The sequence below is a fragment of the Clytia hemisphaerica genome, unplaced genomic scaffold (assembly GCF_902728285.1).
Source record: "Clytia hemisphaerica strain Z4C2 unplaced genomic scaffold, Clytia hemisphaerica genome assembly, whole genome shotgun sequence".
Lineage (NCBI taxonomy): Eukaryota > Metazoa > Cnidaria > Hydrozoa > Leptothecata > Clytiidae > Clytia > Clytia hemisphaerica.
This window is the reverse complement of record NW_027103938.1, coordinates 640050-661971: the sequence shown is the minus strand read 5'-3', so window position 1 is coordinate 661971 and position 21922 is coordinate 640050. Positions and strand designations below refer to the sequence as shown.

The 21922-nt window shown below is 37.0% G+C and overlaps 1 protein-coding gene across 1 annotated transcript; it reads right to left on the bottom strand.

Annotated features, from left to right (window-relative positions):
- Nucleotides 1-228: 228 nt before the first annotated feature.
- On the bottom strand, nt 229-21916 carry LOC136809875 (uncharacterized). Its single transcript, XM_067066433.1, has 4 exons — nt 7277-21916; nt 2246-2792; nt 705-1997; nt 229-461 (listed from the first exon to the last, which is right to left on the bottom strand). Exons 1-3 carry the CDS (start codon nt 21914-21916, stop codon nt 709-711), a joined length of 16476 nt encoding a protein of 5491 aa, XP_066922534.1. The 3' UTR covers nt 229-461; nt 705-708.
- Between the last annotated feature and the right edge of the window lie 6 nt (nt 21917-21922).

The following is a 21922-nucleotide window of genomic DNA, read 5'->3' as shown; positions in this document are numbered from 1 at the left end:
TTTTCAAATTTGAGGGAATACCCCTTTAGTGCCAAATATTACGGTGGAGATTGTAGTTAAAAAGACGATGATGATATAAAATTGAGAAATGTAAAATGCTAACAAAATCACATAAATTAACTACAGTAATCGAAAATCCTAAATCACACCTAGTTCAACAACCAAATAGTCTTGTCTCTGAAACTCAGAAAGTTGTAAATAAAAATATTTCTGGAAATATCTTTCTATTTTTTTTCTACCTACAAAGGTTGTAAATGACGCAGTGGACGCTGAGCTGTAGTAAAAATTAAAGCAGTGTGCGTAAAAATGACCTGAATCTGTCGAATGGTAAGTCAAAAAAGAAAGACTACGTTCAAACAATAAACTAGCTATAAAAATTTTTTTACTCTAAAACATATTAATATAAGATTTTGATTTTGTTCAACCAACTGATAATTCTGTAACCAAACCGGCTGCTTGATCTAAAGAAGAAGAAGAACAATGAGTTTTTTTTCATCAAAAAAGAAATACAGTGAGGACATTTAAATTAGTGCTGCAGACTATTGCGATTTGAATGATGACGTTAAAAGTTTTATATACTCATCTTAGCCATAGTAAAACTCTTTTTCCAAATAATGTTTAGTGGAAACGAAACTTTAGTAGAATTTGAATTAGATAGCAAGAAGATAAGACAGATAAGATGAAAAAAATCGATTTATACAAACCTTTTCACATGAAATTAACCATCACAACTTCATTGACTTTATCCACAATTTTTTCAGATAATTGATTCGTATCATTCCCAATATCGTTCATGTTGATTTCCATGAAGCCTTTGTCCTTGATTTTTGACTTTGCAGTTGATTGATATGCCTGTCTCATTTCGCCTCTCTCCTTCTGTAATATGTCCGTTCCGCCGGGTAAAATGGTAACGAAAAGAAAATATATGTTTTTAAGTGCGTATTTTTGCACCGTTTGAAACATTGTACCAACAGTTCCACGATCAGGATAGTCTGCAATTAATACCAGGAATTTCACAGTACCATCTTCACGCCCATCTTCTTTAGGACCTTCCCATTCACTCCATTTGAACTCAAGTGCTCCTAATAATGCATCCTCCTTATCTTCATAGCCAGTGTCCCAGCTTCCACCACTGGCCCTTTGACTGTTAATGAAACTCTGCAAAGCTGCAAGATCTGAGGTAAATGGGATCTTGTCGAGATGTCCAACTTGACCTCGAACCTTATAACCGATAAAACCGATTTGAAGATCAGCATCTCTCTTGGACTCATCAAAGATTCGTTTTTTGATATTTTCAGTGATCACCTGAATTTTGTTCTTTGCCATCTCGATATAACCACCCATCGATCCTGTTGTGTCGAGCACAAAGCAAAGTCTTATCTTGAGTTTTGTCGCTGCTTGAACAACACTAAACACTCTAAGTGTCAAATCCCTTTTCGATTTTTCGTACTCCTCAAGATAGATCTTATCCATCTCCAAGTCCCATGCTTCATCCATATTGGCAAGTTGTTTCTCGTTGTACAGCACTTTTTCTGTTACGACACGACCAGCTGCACTTGCTAGTCCCTCCAATTTTTGTTCACCGAGATAGAAGCTTTGCAAAGCACCTGGTAGAAGCTTCGGGTCATCAGCAAGGACGAAATAAGGAAAATATTCGAAGATTCCTTCAGTGAAATATCCAATTCCAATAGCTAGTGTTTGCACATTCATACTTTCAGCGTGGTAGAGACTTGTTTGAAGCTTTTTAGGAGCAGAAGGATAACCATCTGTCAGCACGATGATAGTTTTGCCGACTTTTGAGCTTGCTCCATCAGTAATGAGCTGCGTAGCATAGAAAATGCTGTCCGATAGATTGGTTTCATCTTGATCGAAGGTTAGAGCGTCATACAGCTTGGCTTTGGTTTTGTTGTCCCATTCATCATTGAAATCTTTGACCAGCTTCGTTACGGATCCGGAGGTGATTATGCTGAACAAGACGTTGATGTTTTGCAGAGCGGCTGTGAATACATAAATATATTAAATTTAAATTAACTTAATGCATCAATAATAACCGCCTATTAAAAACATCTTTTCAAAACAGGTAAGGATTAAGGAGCCTTTAACGAAAGAAGAATTTAAAATTTAAAGAGACATTTTTGAGCTTGATATAGGAAAAAGGGCGCCAAGATAAATAATTTGATCCGCTTGGACATACAAAAAGCAAAACATCATAAGCTTAGAACAAAAAGTAAGTATTGTAACCTACCAGCTAATGATATGATGATTGAAGTTGCGCCGATTTCTGCCATGCCAGCCATTGATTGCGATACGTCGACAATTATCGTAACTCTGTAATCCTTCCTTGGGCTTCCGATCAAGTTCTCATAGATCTTCTTGTATTGACCATCTGAGCAGACAAACTTGATGTAGCCAGGAATAGAGAATGAAGATCCGCGATAGTCTTGTAAGAGTCGGGTCGGTCGATTATTTGGTAGTGCGATGGTATCCAAAACATCTGTGAGAGAACTAACCAAAACTTCTTCTTCTTTTTCTGTGATAGCACTTGCTTTCTTGTTGATCATATCGCTTGATAAAGTGGGTGGTGGTAAGTTATTTAGTTGTACTGCTATCTTTGATTCGTAGTGACTTTTGAAACGTTCAACAATTCTTTCATCCAGAAATCGAAATGATTCAGTGAGAGGCTTGTTGATGTCACTCACCATGACAGACTTTCCCCATGCAACGTCCAAATCTTTGAATTCTTCAAATTTGTTGACGAATGATGTTGGTTCTTCACATGATACAAGTTGCCTCTACAAAGTAAGATTTAGTAAACTTACTTTAAATTAAGGTTCGTGGATCTATTCTATTTTTAGTGCGTTCACTTATTGATTTGTAAAAAAATTAGAATAAGATTTTTAAAGCTTGGTACTTTGTAAACAGGATTAAATCTTTTCAACTCTTTTGTAATTCTTGGTTTTTGCTTTCGATTTCGTTTCCTTTTTTCCAGAGGGGGGGGGGGCAATCAAGGTTAAAGACCTACCGTACGTGCGGCCCTTAAGGGTCCCTTTTCCAAGCTTCCCAAATTGCACTGTAATGGTCGAAATGAGCAAATATGAGAAGAAAAAAATTAACTCTAAATTTGGAAAATCTCACCATATTTTGCCTAAAAATGGTAAAAAATGTTCGAGCACTTTAAGAGTCCGATTTTAAAAGTCTTATTTGGGGCCGCGCGTACGGTCGTTTTTGAGTGCCCCCGGATCCCTGCTTTTTAGAATGCAGGTTTTGGGCCCTCAAAACGTAGGTCTAGTTAAAATCAAATTATTAAGCTCAGTGGTAAAAGGGCGGGGGGAGTACGGACATATTTTTGTTTTCCCTTAAATTTACAACCCAATGGATGTAAAATTTATGATTTTTATAAAATATTTCAGGATTTTCGATGATGCAAAGTCCTGACTGAAAATTTAAAAATTTTCAAAATAACAATTTTGATTTAACGACGTCTTGATTAAGTTTCTGAAAACCATTTTCTTTTGAAAATAGTTCCATTCGTGAAAAATTTGATTTTTTGTTATAAACATTGCCATTTTTAGAAATTTCAGTTTCATCAATGCTGGTTCTAGGGCCCCAAACACTGGTTGACCTTTAAGATGCTTTATCTTTCACTCATCTTCTCAAGTCACAGATGCATCTGCATTTTCTGAGAGGTATTAGGCGTAGAAAGTTTCCTATATCCCATTTTCATGACCTATCATCAACATGAAAAATATGAGCAATCTGATTGGCTAAAAACGCGTACATAAATGCTGTATTTCATATAAATACAAATACAAGACCGCGTTCAAAAAAGGGGTCTGGTAAGCGAGAGATCATATTTTGTACAATTTGTACAATAAAGGTTTCCTCTTCGCTTCCAATACACAACAACTTATCAAAAGAGTGTATGAAATGAATTTCTTGATCTTTTTAATGACCATTCGATTCTTTTTTCGAATGTTTTGATGTTGATTTCATTCAAATAAAAGTAAAAGAAAAAAATATTGGAAGAGAAAAACAAAAGAAAGAAGAAGAGACACCAATGAAGAGAGGAAAGTTTGTTGATATTTTTCATGTCGAAGATAAACCAGTTATCACACTTTTACTCGTACAATATAGGATATGTTTTTCTCGTTCAGAGTTTTCTATATTTTCATTGCCTAAAGGCTCGGAAAATATGAATGACAAAAAATCTGAACTCGAAAAATATATCCCATATTGTACTCAGTACCGTGTGATAGCTATTACTTATTTTTAATATCGAAGGAGCTACAGTGAGTTTTTATTTAATTTTGGTGCTTTAATATTTCCTTCATATAGGCAAATTTGTTATTCTGAATGTGTCTTAAACCATCAAAAACATACTCATTTTTAAGAATAACGATAATTTTAATAATCATAACATCCTCATTTTAATAACGACCTACGTTTTGGGGGCCACCTACGTTTTTGGAGCCATTTAATGTACGCGTTTTATAAAATTGTTCTTGTAGTGAGGTCTGATAGCATATGAAATCATAAAAATACTTCAGTTGGTGATAAAAGCATGAAACTTGGGACAGATGACCTCCGTAACATTAGGAAAAAAATTTCAAACAGTAACCGCTAAGAATGTCACGTGACTGATGACGTCAGCATTTTAAAGGCAAGATTTAAAATTTGTAAATTTATCAAGTGTTATATATCGTTGGATCATGAAGGTAATAAAGATATAGATGGAGAGAAAACGTCTCGGTAATGACCTAAATGGTCGTTCAGATCTTTTACAAATCTATTCAAAGCGGCTTTTCCTTGATGTACCATCATTGGAAGCAAAAATATCCGAAGGTGAGACTGTTATCCTGGTTGAAATAAACATATTATGCAAAAAGTTCTTGTTCAAAGGCGATACAAAAATAATTTTCTCAAAGTAAGGTTACAATAGTTCTGTGATTTCATATCGATGTATTTTTGGGCGAACACTGTGCTAATTTTGAGAGTTTCAGCAAATTTTCCTTGAAAATTTCTTCATTATAAATCTTTACGTCTAAAAGGTAGGGGGCTTTCAAATTCTGATGGATGATTAATTAAAAGGTTACCTGATCCTAAAATAAAATTCTTTTTGAAATTTATCGATGATTTTATGAGAGGGGACCCTTAAATATAGGATTTTGTGCTTGTTACGGCAAGCTTTTTCTTATTTTGATCAACAAAGCTATTATCTCACAATAGAGTTGTTAAAAATCCAACATCTTTTTACTCAGTTTTTTATGAACTTAAATATTCCCATATCCCATGAGTGAACATAAAGTTGATCACTTTTTCCCATTGCAACCAAGGAGCCGTTTGCTTCGATGATTATGCACAATAAAGCAAAAGGAGTTGATTCTCCATCTATTTCTTATTACCTCCATGGTTGGATGGAGAATTTCATTCTGAACAAAAAAGTTGTGTAGGTCTATTAAAAAGAAACAAGAAGCCCAGAGGGCATAAAGGCCCAGCGAATAAAAATATGAACTGAACAAGACTTAAGTAACAGAGAGGATTTAAACCTAAAGTCGCTAGTACAAGCCAAAGACGCCTTAAACCACTCGCCTATCTCTTATTAGCAACAATGAGAAATAAATCAAAATATTTAATCTTATATACAGAAGTGTTTTGTTCCTAGCACGTGAACAACTGAACTGTTCACTGAACTGTTCACATGATAGAGAAATGTAAAAACAACTTTTTTAAAAGAACATATTCCTAAAGAGAAGAAGGTTTGTTACTCTGTGTAAATCACATTGTTTTTCTTAAAACGTACTACATCTGTTATATTCTTATAGTTTTATTAGTTAATTGTATTTTCTCCTTTTATGTTTTAAACCAATAAAGACGATTGCAATTGTTTTTATTCTGCCAATCATGTTCTAAAAGAGACATGTTTCAGCCAATCAAATTTTTCATAATATGTACTAGCCTGTGCGTGAAATAAAACGCGTATCGCCTAGTAAATTGTTACACACTGACACCGGGCAGAATGCTAATGAAAGGCCCACTACGCTAAAGCTAGCTGGGCCAAATAGCCGAAAAATGGGGAGTTTCTAAACATCGACCAGAAATGGCGACCACGACCAGCGACCACGACCGGCGACCAGATAAATTTGGGTTATCGAGTTTTTCCTCTTTCTCCACCGTTGAGTCTTTCACTTACGATCAATTATTTATCGAATTGAAAAGTAAAGCTCACCCCTGTCTCACCTACAGTGATTATGAAGCCACGTACAAAACGTGTAGAGCAGCCATTTCAACGCTCATGGAGCTTGAATAGAGTGTCAATTTCTATCCTTTTGTATTTTCGGCATCAAATTAATTAGTGGCAAAATTTGTGCTGGAACTTATTTAGGAAGCTTTATATTTGATCATTAGATCATTATTTTGTCAAAATAAGTCATTTTGACAATGTAAGGACAATAGAATAATTGATGAGATTGATATCTCTAAAACTGGCCTTCCCAGCTTTTTCCTACTGACACTTCCTATCTATTCATCCTATCTATTACTATCTAGGCATCTCATTCAGTACAATTAGAATATTTGGTGTAATAAAGTTTACAGGCATCACACTTAATTGCCCTGTCAATATTTTTGTCAAAAAGTGTCACTTTGTTTAGAAAATAACTGGTACGTCAAAAGTCACTTTTAGTATTCTCTCTAGATAGAGTAATTCTCAGCCACGTGCTCAGTGGTTCATTTGAAAGCCACATCAGGACTCGATTTGGATGTTCTCTACGGTGGAGAGATCAGGTAAACTCGATAACCCAAATTTATCTGGTCGCCGGTCGTGGTCGCTGGTCGTGGTCGCCATTTTTGGTCGATGTTTAGAAACTCCCCGAAAAATGTTGTGCAATTATTTTTGAACATAATAAAAAGACCAGAAGGTTGCGATATTTAACTTCCGGACTAATAATTCTACACAAGGATTTTTCAAAAGAAATTGGTGGTCGGATGACACCGAAAGTCTTTATTTTGATTTTATAAGAATAAAATGCAGCCGCTTCTGTGTTTTCAATGATCAACCAATTTGACATACCTCATCGGGGAAAAAAATGTCAGAGTTTTATTTAGTCGGGATTTTTTTTCGTCTTGTAACTAGAATATCTCGACTTTAGAAAATAGTTATTCAAAAATATTTTGTGATTTTGCTCAGGACAATAGAATGATCCCACATGCCAAATATTACAAACCATCTGATTATCCCTTTAAAGAAGAAGTAACTGTAATAAAATTTAGATCTAACCTCTAAATTCGAGTATTCTTGTAAAGCGGGTCCACTTGACTTCTTTGCATCGTCCCTCAGATTATTGTCTATTAATTCAGCCACTGCCTTGATCGTAACCATGAAATCGGTCTCTGGATTCAATTCGCGCCAGTTACCAGGGGCAATTTTGTCCAAGAGAGTTTTGGCTTTATGAAAACTGCTTTCGTAAAATCTCTCGTTCTTGTTGGGAAGAGTTGTTAAAACCAAAAAATGTAGATCTTTAACACTTTTGAGCAATCTTAAATACTTAGCGGCGTCTGTTTGAGTACAGATTCCATCCGTGATGAGAACAAGGTAGCGATTTTCATTTGACCTCTTGGTATACCCAAACAGCTGTTCTTTTGTTGTGACAAAGCTGATTGCATCATCAAGGACTGTATTTTCACTTGAGTCGAAAGATTCAATAATCCGCTGTCCTCTACTCTGATCCATCTTTTGTGTGAACTCTTTGAGAGGTACTTGGCTTCCACCGAAACGCACTACGGCTGTTTGATATTCCATCCTCTTCAATGATTCAAGCAAAACAATCAATATATTGAGGGCTAGTGTCAACTTCTCTCCGTTCATGCTCCCCGAGTTATCCACCAGAAATACAAATTTATTGATTTGCTTGTGACTGACTTGTTGACGAACGTGCACGACTTTCCCATCTTTCATTCTTTTAATTTCAGTCATGATGCGAATACAGGCTGTTTGAAACTGGCGACTGACTTTTGCGAGGTACGTGTATCTTAGTTTATGTTTCTCTTCCTCATCCAATTCTTCACATCCTTCAAATTCTGATACAGCGCTTGGTCTATCATCGGTATCTTCTCCGAGCTCTTTGATCCAATCGTGTTTAACCTGTTGTTTAAATTGTCCCCGGTCCTTCCAGGAGAAAGTGACACTTAAACTCGTTTGCTTTGATGAGCCATCTAGTTTTTGAGTGAAGGAAACAACTTTAGCACCAGGTTCACGAGACGCTTCTAAATCTGCTGCACTTCCTTCATACGGCTGGATGCTTGTTGACTCAACGAATTTTGTGTTGGTTTTTTTGTTTTCCTCATAAATGTTTTCACTTCTGTTCTTTTCTCGTTCGTCAACTGGAAGAAAATCAGAATCTTGCAAGACAGCTTGTTGGTTACCAAAGTTGCTATCCAAATCATTCGTTGTGAAAGCTGATATGAAGATTTGCCCAGCAATTTTGCTTGTCGTCGTGCCTCTTCTTCTGGTTGAAGTATCGCCAATGGAATGGTTGACTTGTTGATGAATTTCTTCTAAGGTTGTCGGCTTTGGGATCTCGTATTCGTAAACAGTATTCTTAAGCTTGAGATTGATTCCAAAAGATTTGAGTGTTTTCTTAAAAATTTCTTGTTTTTCGTCCTCAATGCAATCCAACATGATCGCTAGATTCTTTTTAGCTGTATCTTGAAGTTGACGGAAAACTGATTTGAGCATACCGTTAATTTGACTTGCCTCCCATATCAACTGAACAACTTGGATAACCTTCCATCGATTGATTGCCGCTTTAAAAATTCTTGTTTCTTCATCAGAAAAGTATTCGACGACTTGAAAATGAATCATCAGGACTTCAAGTAAATTTCTCATTTTAACATCAAATTTATTGCACTCTTCTATGATGGAAGTCAATGTTGGAAGATCGATCCTTAAGCCGTAAGCCTCTTCGCAAGTTTGTTTCCAAAAGTCAAAACTGTTTATCACCCTGAGGATGTTTTCGGATTCGAGTAGCTCTTTTTTGATCTTCTGCAAGACAACATCTAAAGATTCTTTCGACTTTGGAGGAACTTCTAATTTTCGAGGGCTTTGTTCACAAGGTGTTTGTGACTCTGGAGCTATGGTGGTAGTTTGCTGAAGAGGTAAATTGGTAATGAAAATCTTGTTTTCCATTTGACTTTGCACGCTAATGTTGGCTGTTTCGAAAATTTCATCATGGTATCGTAATTGATCCTTTCGATATTCAGTTACCTCTTTGTAGAGATTGGTGGTCACAAACTGGAAGGTTATCACTGATAAAGTCACCAGGGAGTTTTGTACAAAGCTAATCTTCGATTCATACAGCGTCATGGAAAACATCGATAAAAAGAGAGCTTGCATGGCAGAATTTGAATGATTTTGAACGATTTCTTCTTGTGAGAGTTGGTTAGAGATTCTAGCCATGGTCGACGACAGCTCTAGTATCATACCATTTGAAATCGATGTGTTTGAATTCAAAATTGTTTTCAAAATTTTATCAAGCTGGAAAACTTGCTTCCACACTTCAATATCCATTGTATTGTTCTCAAAAAACTGATTGGATCCTGATAAAATGTGAATGAGCTCGGCTATGCAGCTTCTAGACGGTTTCGACATTGACAGTAGTTGCGTCAATAAAATATCTTTGATTGAGTCTTTGCCATTGCAAAACACCTTCAGAAAATCCAAAGTTTGCTCCAAGTCAACCTCGTCCTCTTTTTTGATTTTGATTTTGTAAAGCTTGGACATGGCTAGGAAATGTCTTTTAACATCTGGACTTAAGCAATCAGAGTACGACATTTTTGACAAGCATCTTTCCAAACTTCCTGTGCCTTGCGACGCATCTCTCAATAATGCAGTGTTTTGAAAGATAACACGATCCTCCGAGCTGACGAAGCTCAACTGGCATACCATCTTGATCAAGCTCGGTTTGCTATCTCTTGATATGGAACACAAAAGTAAATATTTTGAAATTTGCACCATATTCATTGTAGACAGATGGAATTTGAGTGGTGATGACAATAACCAGTCCAAGAAGCAAACATCGTTTGAATCGTAAGTCTCCTGGTTGTGATATTTATGAACAGAAATGTGAAGACTTTTTGCAAGGGACAGCAATTTTACCAACGAAGGGCAGTTACCCTCGTAACCAATTAAGGCATTGTAAACATCAGATTGTCTCTGGAAACCCATCTTTCTGATCATATGAACATGCTTGTTAGCTACGGTAAGAAGCCCAGCTTGGAGATTAAGAGTTGAGTTTCGGCTGAGAATTGAGATTGCATCAGCTAGGTAAAACTTCTTCTTTTGTAGAGAATCAAACGAATGCTCTGCATGGATAAAATGTTCCAACCGATTTATTTGAATAGACACGTCTTGTGGTATGATACCTTTCAATTTTTGGAAGAATTTAAAAATGATGGTATCTTTTCGGACCGCAAGATTCTCTAAAATGTAAGCGATGCAGTCGACTTGTTCATGTGGAAAACACATGTATTCACACAATTCAAGGAAAGCTTCAACGACGTTTGTAGATTTGACGTTTTCCATATGATCGACAATTTCTTCTTTTTGGTCGACACTATCCAAAAGTTCGACCTGTTCGCTGTCTTTCACTATTTTTGAATGAACGTATTTTGCAATGTTTAACATTCCAGCAATCTTTGGGTGAATTTCATCCAATATGACTGGAAGGGTTTCAAAGGCTGACTCATTAACAGTGATACAGCGAAGAAATTCCACCATGACTCCATCAAGTTCAGCTTGTTTACAAATAGCCATCAACCGAGTCTTCTCTACGCTGTGTTTCCAGACATCCCTATATTTAGTACGGAAGTCTGAGAAAAAATCTTTCAGCTTTCTTGGTGACTTTTCAGCCTCGACGATATACTTTTCCACTTGCTCGAGAAGGTCATCAAATGTTAGTGCAACAGGGCTTAAAAGGGTGGTTGTTCCAATATGAGAAAGCAGGTCTAATGCTTGTTTCGCCGATAGATCATCTTGTCTTCGCGCTTCTCCACCAATTATCTTCTCAGCCGATGTAATAGATGCAAAAAAATCAAGACCTTCACACAAAGCAAAGAAGACTTCCTTTAAATATGGGATATCGTGAGCTTCTTGTTCGCCATCTTCTGAGCCACAAATATCTTTGACAAAATCCCAGATTTGAATGAAACTGTCTTCTCCTTCCAGCCCTTTCACCGATAAAAACTCTTGTAATCGATCAACTAAACTCTCCAAGTCTTGTTTTGTATTGTTGTCATCCAACAAATTTAGGGCAGCTCTGAAAACCGAGTAGCTATCTTCATGATCTGTTGCCGTTAATGTTTCAAAAAACTTGGACATAGTTGCGTCATCCTTATCTTGTCCAAAACAATGTATTGTTTCTGAGATGGAAGTCAAGGAGACGTCACCTTGCTTGTTTTTCATCACTTCTTCTATTTCCTTATATTTATCACTTGACAGTATGGCCGATTTGATATCCGATAGCTCTTCTCTGGTTATAAGTGGAGCACCGCAAACATTTACAATTGCATCCACCATTTGAGTGTGTGATTTCAACTTTGAAATTTCGGTGATTTTATCGAACAATTTTGAGAAGTCCTTCTCAAACTGATCGGCTTCAGATATTTGCATGGTAGAGTATCTTGATTTGCTAAGTCTGTTCTTTTCCAATAGAACTTTCAACAAGGAAGCTGCTTTAGATACTCCTGGACTCGAGTTAAATGGCATTGAGTGAAGAACGTTTACAATCCACTTCATTTTCTCATTGGCAACTTGTACGTTGAAGCGTGGTAGCAACTGTAATGATTCAAACAAGCCATCCTGGTTTTCAGCGAAGTAGTGCGTGAAGAGGCTAGACAACAATTCATGTAAACCTAGAACTTCTCTATTCGATGCAAATTCCAGCATAGCTTTCAAGGGATACAGTCCAATTTTGTCACAAAGATCGTAAGCAATTGATCTAGAACTTTCCTTTGTTGGTAACTCTTTTTTATCATCTTTGAAGATGGTTGAAAAGTTTCGAGAAAGAAAACCTGACTTTTCTTTTTTGCTTTTTAAATCCTTTATGACAATGTCAAGGGTATAGATGTCCTGATTTAAAATGGCTTTAAAAGCGAATGGTAAGATGGTGGATGCCTCGAACTTTTTAGATTCCTGAAGTAGTGATGCAATCAAGTCGACAAAATACGAAGAAGCATCGAATTTTGAGGAGAGTCTTTCAGCAGGAACGGTGTCCGATTTCAGTTTTACAACAGGAAATTCCAAACTTGTACCCGTGGAACTACTCTGTAGTCGCACGAGATGACTGGAACTATTGTATTCAGGTCGGTATATCAATGTTTTAGAGTCGTCTGAAAGGATATCTATTCGCTTTCCATAAATGGATAATCCTTTCCAAGTGCAAGATAATTTTGTTTGCGTTGTGTTTGAAACAATGACTTCAGCTTTGGATCTGTTAGAGACATCCAGCACTTTGTGTGAAGTTACGAGTGGCAATTTGGACACTTGAAAAGATATTCGGAAAACCTGTCTTGGTATTTGGCAATTGGTATGGAGAATAAGGATCCCTTCTGTAACACCGATTTGCGGTCGCACTGAAATACTCAATTTGAACGGCCGACCTTGTCTGATTGTGACAGGCAGCTGAGTGTTGACACACTTCATTCCAAAGCTTTCAATTGAGTATATTTCCACTGGATGATATGACGCCGAGATAGATATTTCTTTCGTTGTTGGGCTGTCTTTCGGTTTGAGTTTGAATAACAATGGTGAAATTTCTTTAATTTCAGGCCATCCAATGTTAAGACTGAGTTTAATATGAGCTTTTCTGATTTGAACTTCATTGCTATCGAAAACATGAATGTCGAGATACGTCGTCATGGCTTTGGGGTTTCGGGCATTGACTTGTAAAGTGGGTTGGAAATCTTCCAGTGATTCAAGGAAAATAGTCCCCTCCAATAAGGTGTTGTTATTATCATCTAGCAGCTGAATCAGTGTCTTCAGCCTGCAAGTTCCATCATTTCTGATTCGTAATTCATCAAATATATTTTCGGTAAACGGAATGTAGGACTTCGAAATAAATTTTGAAGAACCTTCGAACGGTTGTTCCTTGTACAATAGCTTCACACTTGGTTGTACAATGGTATGCTTCACCGAAAAAACGAATGATACAGACTCAGAGAAATAGACTTGGAAGCTTTTCTCTTCAGCGTCAACAAACAAAGTCATCGACACTTCATCCTTTCCTTGGTGTCGAAGGATCGATTCGTTTTTGTCGAACGTACATTGATTTAATTTAGAAGCAAATTTCAATCTGAGAGAGGAATTAAGATGATTGGAAAGCAGGAATTGACATGTTACAGATCTTCCGAACGTTGCATCACCAATATCCAATACAAATCCACCATTGTCATCAGTCTTGAAGGTACCATTTGGACATTTCAAATGCTTCAGGGGGTCGACGTGGTCAATCTGTTGAATCAATGCCAGATTAACTTCTTTTGAGGGAGTACCCTCTTCGGCTCTAGAAATGTTTAGTGTAGCAACCTCATCGCATCGGTCATCGATAATTGTAGGACCAGTCTTCAAATTCGGCGAAAAATATACAACGATTTGTTCATTTTCAAACAGGTTTCCATGAGATTTAGACAATTTGAATTTTTGTAGTTTCCCGAATTCGAAGGAACAAGCTTCATGTGAGGTAATGACGATTTGTTTTGTCTCAACAGTTGGAATACCATGGACATGAGAGTTAAACTCAACTTGCACAGGGTCAGCAGAAACAGCATCTAAATCGAGTTCTACAATTTTGCTCTTGTTGACATACATCTTTAGAATATCGAGTTTGAAATCTGGAAGATTTTCATCTGTCCCCTGTACATCCAGAATTTTCATGGAGAGTTCTTTCTCTTTCGAATGTAACGATGAAATTAGCTGAATATTCTTTTCATCAGAAGCTCTGTTTCCTGTTTGTTTCATGTTCTCAAAAACGTTACGAAGAATAGAGGGACCCTCTTTGGTAGCTTTCGGATCCTGTATCATCATATAATTGAACAAGAGTGTGATTGACCTTTTTAGATAATCGTCGGTGGATTGTTTTCCGATATCGTTCAAGCAGCTTTGCGTAGACTCGTCTACCTTGTGAACATATCCTGCTTGCTTGTCAGACCAAATATCCTTCAGTTGAAAAGCGTACTCTCCGTGCGTACAGATAAAATCTTTTTCAGAGCGGATCTTTCTTAGATTTATGAAACGGTTATTTTTATCCCTACGTAAAGCTTTTAATTTCTCTTTTATAGATTCAATAAAGCTTTTTCGCACTTGAATCAGCTTGGCCAGTTGTGCACTGATTGGTATCATATCAGCGGGTTCATTGATCTCACGTACATCTCGCTCAGTTTCCATGTAAATGAGGCGCATGTCTTGGACTGCTCTTTCCATTATTGACGCCATCTCTTGAAACTGCTGAACTATGGGAGATTTATCTTCCACTAAACTTTCATTTCTGTTTATTTTTTCCAAGAACTGCTTCATTTTAGTCTGCACAAGAGTTCCTGGAGGTTTCACAATTTCAATAGAGCGTAGATCGTAGATGCTTCTATTAACTTCTTGAAGGGAGTTCTTCATAAAGTCAGTCACATCACCTGCACTATGCATGTCAGCTTCTTCGAGGAGATGTATTTTGATATCATCTGGTATTGCACTTGTGTTCAGCTTTTTGGTTTTGTTGCAGTTGTATTTGCATTTCAAAACAAATTTGTCATCTACACCAACCTTTTCTTCTTCTTCAAGCATCCATTCTTTGTACAACAATGTAAAAGAGGTCTGGAACAAAACACGGACAACCTCTGCATCATCATCATCCTCTGTTGGCTCTTCAATGAAAGTTACAGTAAACTTCACGCTATCATTAAAGGAAGATATTTTGAAAGATTCCTTTATAAACTTGATGTCGTATGATTTAAAATTCATGTAGGGTGTAAATGAAAATTTATCCACCGTAAAGATGGTACAAACTTCGTTTGAGAATTCATCTGTTTTAATGATGTATCGTACTTTCTTCCCATCGATCTTTTCAGATATGCTACCGGAACAAGTGATCGAACTGAGTGCAACATTGAACTGATAAAATTCTCTTGATGGCAAATCTTTGATATCATTTTTCAATTCAACATCATTTTTGAAGCGATTGACTTGAGTAAGGAAGCGATCAGTGTACTGAGTCAAGTTGCCGAACTTGCTATGCAAGTGATGTCTTTCACACAGCAAGATAACCATAATAAGCCTTTCCCAGCCGAGGGAAATTCCATCTTTTGTCTTCTGTACAAATTCTGTATACAAGCGTTCCGCAATTTCATGTGATTCCCTTTCTTTTCTTTCCGTTTCTTTTATTGACTTCTTTCTTTCATCATAAAAGATATTTTTTGCTTCTTTTTTCGCGTCAACAAGCTCCTCCCAATACTGATTCCAGTCCTCAGTAACTTCTGTTAATTCCTCGAGACAGGATTGTACGCAGTCAATAGGGCAAATCTCTTCTATAAGAATAGGTAAGTGAGTAGTAATTGCTCTTCGCATCAATTGGAAAAAGTTAACATCTTTAAATGGCGGTATACCATTAACCAGGCTTAGAAGTGTTGTGGACATTTCTGGCTTTCGAAAGTTTGCAAGGCTCGTTTGAATCGTCTCCATCACTCTTAAAACATGGCAAATTATTTGGGTGTAGCGTCGTTCACTGTTTCCGCATAGATGTTGGTTCTTGAACGCCATTCTTGAGTATTTGGTGATTTGTTTTGCTGCACCTCCGATGAATTTCAAAGACATAGCCTCTGTACTCAGCAAAATCGATTCTTCGTTCGCATCGGCTTCTTTGTAAAGATGAGTCAAACCTTTTATTTCCTTTAGTTTGTGTTTCAACGCTAGGGTAACAGCAAGGTTTTCGAAAAAGTCCATATTTGTTTTGAGAGCTTCAGATAACTCTTTGTTTTCAGCCGCCAATGACAAAAAGATCTCTGTTGCGTCCCTCAATTTGAAAAGCGAAGACCTTCCCGAATCAAATCCTGTTGTAGAATATTCAATGAATTCTTGACCCATGTCAACATTTGAGAAAGATCGCTTCTCTGCAACGTTTGTTATAGCAAATATTTCGACAAAGGTCCAAAGAAGATACACCGTTTTACGACAAAGTTGAACCGAAGAAGAACCTTTTGTAAAGGCTTGTAGGGCATTCTGCAAAAAACTTTTGAATTTTTGAAGAAAGTATGATATATTTAGTAGTTCGATCAAGCAGGAGCTGGCATCTGTTTCAAAGACTTTCTCTACTGGATTGAAAACATCTTTCAATGTAGAAAAAGCAATGGTACCTTCCTCAAACTGCAAGGTCTTGTACTCAGTTTCTAAGATCTCCATCAACTTTTTGCTTTCAACCAATCCAATGTCAGATGCGTCAATTTCCTCTCTTTTCAGAAAGCCCTCTTCGAAATGTGAAGCATGGTCGTTCGCTAAGTATCGGATGAGATTTCGAGTGGTCTTGATCAAATGTTCGATATAGACAGCGGTCATTCTTTTCCCGTCGCTCGGGAAGTCTCTCTTCAAACAATTCAAAGTTTCAAGTAACGATTTGATCTTCTCTGTGGATATCTTTGGGGAGGGCTTTCCCAGTTCAGAGAAGCTAGCTTGAATTAACTTCTTTAAGTCTGAATCAGCTTTGACAATTTCATCTTTCTGTGTCTTTTCCTCTTCACTTTCGGAAATGACGTCGATAAAGGTGCCCAAAGCACGCATCAATGATTGAATGGTGCACTCACCAAATTCAATGACCTCCTGTAATCTCCTGTTTAGTTTTGAATGTCCAAGAATTTTCTCCATTTTAAACGCGTCTTCGCTTTTCCCCATTTTTGTAAGCAATTCTGCGATGTCTGTTTTGACTGCTTTCCATTTTGCAATTTCTTCAGATTCAGTGTTAGTGCTGTTCAAGATCTGCTTTAAGTGATAATAGAATTTGGCATCCAGCAGCTCAAATGTACTTTCAATACATGTAGATTGTACTGTTCCTATGATACGCTTGTAGATTTTAATCAGCTCCTTCTTTAGTTGAACGAAAGGTTGTTTTAGGTCTTTGATGTCGGTCTTAACTTGCTTCTCATAATTTAGCTTGTCTGTGCGTTTTTCTTGTTCAAGCTTACGTATGTCCGATTCAACGATCGTTCTCAAGTCCTCACATTCTTTGGCTTTGTCGATGTTGCATTCGCCTTGATATTTTCTTATTCTTGTTTCAAGAATTTCTCTTTCTTCCTTTTTGTTTTCAATTTTGGCTTCTAATACTTTCCAATTCTTCAATATAGCATTATTTTCTTTACCAAAAAAGAAGTGTTGCATAGTTTCAAGATTGCCATGTTCCAAATCTTCCATATATTCAATATCTGGATCGGACCAAAAATCACAAAGCAAGTGTAAATAAGTAAGGTTACTATAAATGATTCTTGCTACTGAAGTTTTCTTTTCATAACATTCATTGGTCAGCTTGCAAGTCCTTTCATAACATGACTCAGCCACTCGGTCAATTGTAGTCTCGTTAATTATAGGAATTCCTGCTAGAGAAAAGTTTGTTTTGACTGATTGCAGAAATATTTCTTTATCCAATAAATTCTGTTCCTCCGGTTGCTTGGAAAACAGCAAGGTGATGAGAGGCTCTCCAGTGAAGAATTGTAAAAAATCATCGATGTAAAGATAATCCATTGTAGCCATTGGTGGCTGTTGACTCTCTCTAAACAATAGCATGTGTTGCTCCAAATACTGAGATGCTTGGTGCGAGTTCAGAAGACTGTGCCAAAGCTGCCCCAATTGAATAGGAAGTGTCGTAGTTCCGAGATAAGCAAAACCAACAAGGGACTCAATCGACGAAAATCTTAGATTTCTGAGCGGTTTTAATCGTTCTTTGAATAATAAATTGCAAAGCTCTTTCAAATTGTTCTCAATCTCTTCAATATTGTTCTCGTTAACATTGACTTCGATCTTGTTTATTAGGATGAGAGATTTAGGTAAGTCGATAGTTTTCTTTAAGGTTTTTAAATTGTTTTGAAAATCCAACCCAATATCTTTTTGCTTTATGGGATCATCAAGACATCTAAGTACAATGTTGAGTGCTTGTCGCAACGAATTGCATTTTCGCAGATTTTCCAAAAGCTGTTCGAACTCTGTTACATTCTCTTTACCATCCAGATTTTTGATTTGTGTTAGCAGGCAGTTCATGAAGCCTTTCATCATTGCTTTGAAGTCGGGATACTTCTTCCGATAGCTCAGCCACTTTTGAAATTCTTCCCTTGACTCTCGAGTCAATGCATTTTCTAAGTCATTAAAAGATAAAAGTGAATCACCAAGCAAGAACTCCATAAATTCCTCGTTGTTCATTGTCGAAATTCTTCTTGCTTCTGTCATATTGGTGATATTGACAGAGCAAGATGGAAATAAGTCATTCATTGTTGTTTCGTCAACTTCCAAGTCAGGTGGCTTTTTCATCCAAGGAAGATCTAGGCTGTCAGGATTTCTTTCCTTCTTGGCTCGTTTGCAAGCAACGTCGATTTCTTTAATAATCGTAAGTACATCTATGTCCAGCCGCTGCAAAGTGTCAATGTTAACCTGTGCTGGGAGAGTCAAGAGCTCATTGATGAGGGAAGATATTTTGGGAAGGAAACATTGGAATCCACATTGGAAGGCCTTCGCATTTGCATCATTAAGTTTTTGAATGTCAATGACAATCTTGTCCTCTGATATTTCAATAAGCTTGTGGTTGTCATTTTTCTTTGGCGATCGTTTAACAACACATCTCTCTTTTCTTTTCTCCTCAGATGAGGATACCAATTCAACATCAAACTTTGCATCTGAGTATTTCCCATAAAATACGTATTCTTCGTAGAAGGTATTGATCATATCTTCAACTTTCCTTAGGTATCCCCCTAAATTTGACGCTGGCTTTGCAAGTCCATTATCAAAGGTAAACCCTTGCATCAATAATTGCACGCAGCCTTCAATCAAATAGATAGCAGAGCATGTGTATTTGAGGGACTCGCATTTTATATCTCCCCTCATAGCATGAAGGTAGATCTCATTGATGATTTTTTTCAATTGATCGTTGAGCTGACAGATGGCCAAACAATTCACAACATCGTCTTCGTAACATTCTCTTTTTAAGACACTTATTGTCTTCATCATCGAAATGTGCCCTTCCTTCTCTTGCAGTAACAAATGTAATAATTGTGTCTTTTCTCGGATTGTAGCTGGTTTCATCGCATTTATCAAGCTAGAGCGGCGAATTTCTAACATCTCAGACATTGTCTCTAATTTTTCGAGGGATTCAGCTGCACTGATACGTTGACCTTTCTCACATTTTTCGAAAAAGTTATCCAGCTCTTCGATCACATCCAAGAAGTTTTCTGGACTTCCTAATGTTGTTTGGGGCATAATTAACCGCACATTGTTTTTCAAGTGGTTCAAATTTTCTTCGTTCACGACTATTCCTCCAGATGATCGACCCTTGTCAGCATAAATGGTAAGCAAGTGCGAAATGATATCATACTCGCCACGCTGAGGACAGAAACTTTCAACAGACACGATTGTGGTTTTAATTTCTCGCAAGGGATATCTTTTAGAACAGTATTCTTCGTAGAACTTGATTGTATCTGTCAATTGAGATTTTTCTCTGTGAATCGAAGCGAAATAAGTTACATCTACAATGTCAGCTTTGAAGAATGGATTGATAACTGCAACTTCTTCGTTCTCCAAAAGCACATGAATCATCAAATAATTTGCATCCATTTGCGTAAAATCTTTGCTGAACAACAACTTTGTTTTCCATTTTTTGGTGAACATTGTGAGAACGTGCTTGAAGAAAAATATCAAATCCACTGCAAACTTTGTCATCGTCGCGTCGAAGTGAAGTTGAATATCAGTTAAATTGATCTGCACGCCTTTGTTGAATTGCACCAACAAGTACTGTGTGAGGTTTTGACGGAAGAAATTAACCAGGGATTGCTTGATATTCTTAGCTTCTAAAAGAGAATCCTCGTTTGAAAGCGCCATCAGTTCTTCTTTAAGGGCTTTTCTGTCCACGTCGCTTTCTTTGGCCATCTCGTCAGAGTCCAGTAATTTGATCCAACGGTTGAAACTTTCAACAGATTTCGAAATGATTCCGGTTAATAGACCACAAAATTCTATTTCAAACACTTTGTGTTCTTCAAACATTTTAGTTGGTTTTTCGAGAGCGATAAATGGCATTTTTGTCATGCAATGAAATTTCATTCCGTGAAATTCCGCTGTAAGGATAGATTGCATTGTGTTTTTGGATATATCCATTCCAAATTTTGTTACCAGTAAATTCAATACGTTTGTAAGAAAAGTAATTCTTGAATGTGACTGATTTCTCAAAGGAGTCGTGTACACTTGCTCCAGTCTCGCAATGAAGATTTTAAGCACTTGTGAATCTTGATCTTTAGATTTGACTTCTTTCAATGATGATTCTTTTGATGCAATATCAGAAAGAAGCGTGCGATATTCATCTTTTGCTAGTCCAGAGAGAAAATTTCTGTAAGTTGAAAGGAAGGATAGCCTTTGAAGGGTTGTACTGATCACCGTACACTCTTTGACAAGATTTTTAGCTGAGTGCGTTTCTTCCAGCAATAGTTGAACATTTTGCACAACAAATTTCAACAGATGATACTTCACCAACAGCGAGGAAACTATATCGTGTTTCATTTTTCCATCTGCAAAGCTTGTATTATTAACGTAGGTACGAATAGTAGATACAAAATGGTTTTCAGTTAATTCTATTTTCGTCATGATTTTTGAAGATCTTTCAAATGATTCAACTTTGACAACTGCTTTGATACACTGGATTAGATTTTTCGATAGCTCAAAATTGGGATTGTCTAGAGAAAGATTGGTGTTGGGTATTTGAAGTGATTCCAGTATTGTTCTGGTGCCGTTCACGACTTTGTGTAAGAGTTGAGTAGTGGAATTTTTCTTCGAGTAGAGATCACATTTTTCCATGAAACAACCGATGGCTTCAAGAACTGCGACGACCAATTCACCAAAACGAATGCACACTTCGTCGGAATCACATAATGACGGTCTGACCGTTTGCTTGCTTTCTTCTTTTGGGAACATTGGATTACCAAGAATCTGCAAATACTCTTCTAGCGCACGTTCAGTGTTGCCTTTTTTAAGGATTGCATTGAAATAACATCTTTCGATGGCTGTTGTCAGCGACGAGAGTAAGGTAGAGCCCGTGATCTTCAGTCGACTCAGTGTTACTTTGGCTGCTGCTAAAACGTTTCTTACATTGAAGTTGTAATTGTTGATAGTTGCAATTTCCTTTTGCTTTTGTAACTCAATCATTTTATTGTGGAATTTCAAAATAACGGATACAAATGACTCGGTGTTTCCCAAATGTTGAAACATTTGGCAAAGGATGTCGAAGACAGGAATTGTTTCGATTGACTTTTGCAGATCCTCTGCTTGATTCTCAGATTTCTTTGTACGATTCGGTACGGTTAAAGGAGTATCCAACTTTTTCAAATTTATAATTATGCAACGATTAAGTATAGCAGTACTAAGATTGCTACCTTTTCTTTCTGTATTCAAAGTTGAGATAAAACGGAATTCTTTGTGAATTTTACCGTTCTTCCTTGAAAGAGTTTCCATCTTAGCTCCTTCACATAGCTCAAGTTCAGGGTCAGCCTCCAACAGGGAATTCAGTCTTTCCAAAACATCACCGGGTGCTTGACCAATGTTGTCTAACAAAAACCAATGACCATTCCTGATGGCTTCCAAGAGTGGTCCCTCGATAAACACAAAATGGACATCACTTTGAGAATACGAATTCATAAACATATTGAG

Excerpts from the sequence above, each read along its gene's own strand:
- LOC136809875 (XM_067066433.1), bottom strand. The coding sequence starts at position 21,916 with ATGTTTATGAATTCGTATTCTCAAAGTGATGTCCATTTTGTGTTTATC. Across the intron at positions 2,793-7,276 it reads AAGAATACTCGAATTTAGAG|AGGCAACTTGTATCATGTGA; the intron begins GTTAGATCTAAA and ends CTTACTTTGTAG. Across the intron at positions 1,998-2,245 it reads AATCATCATATCATTAGCTG|CCGCTCTGCAAAACATCAAC; the intron begins GTAGGTTACAAT and ends ATGTATTCACAG.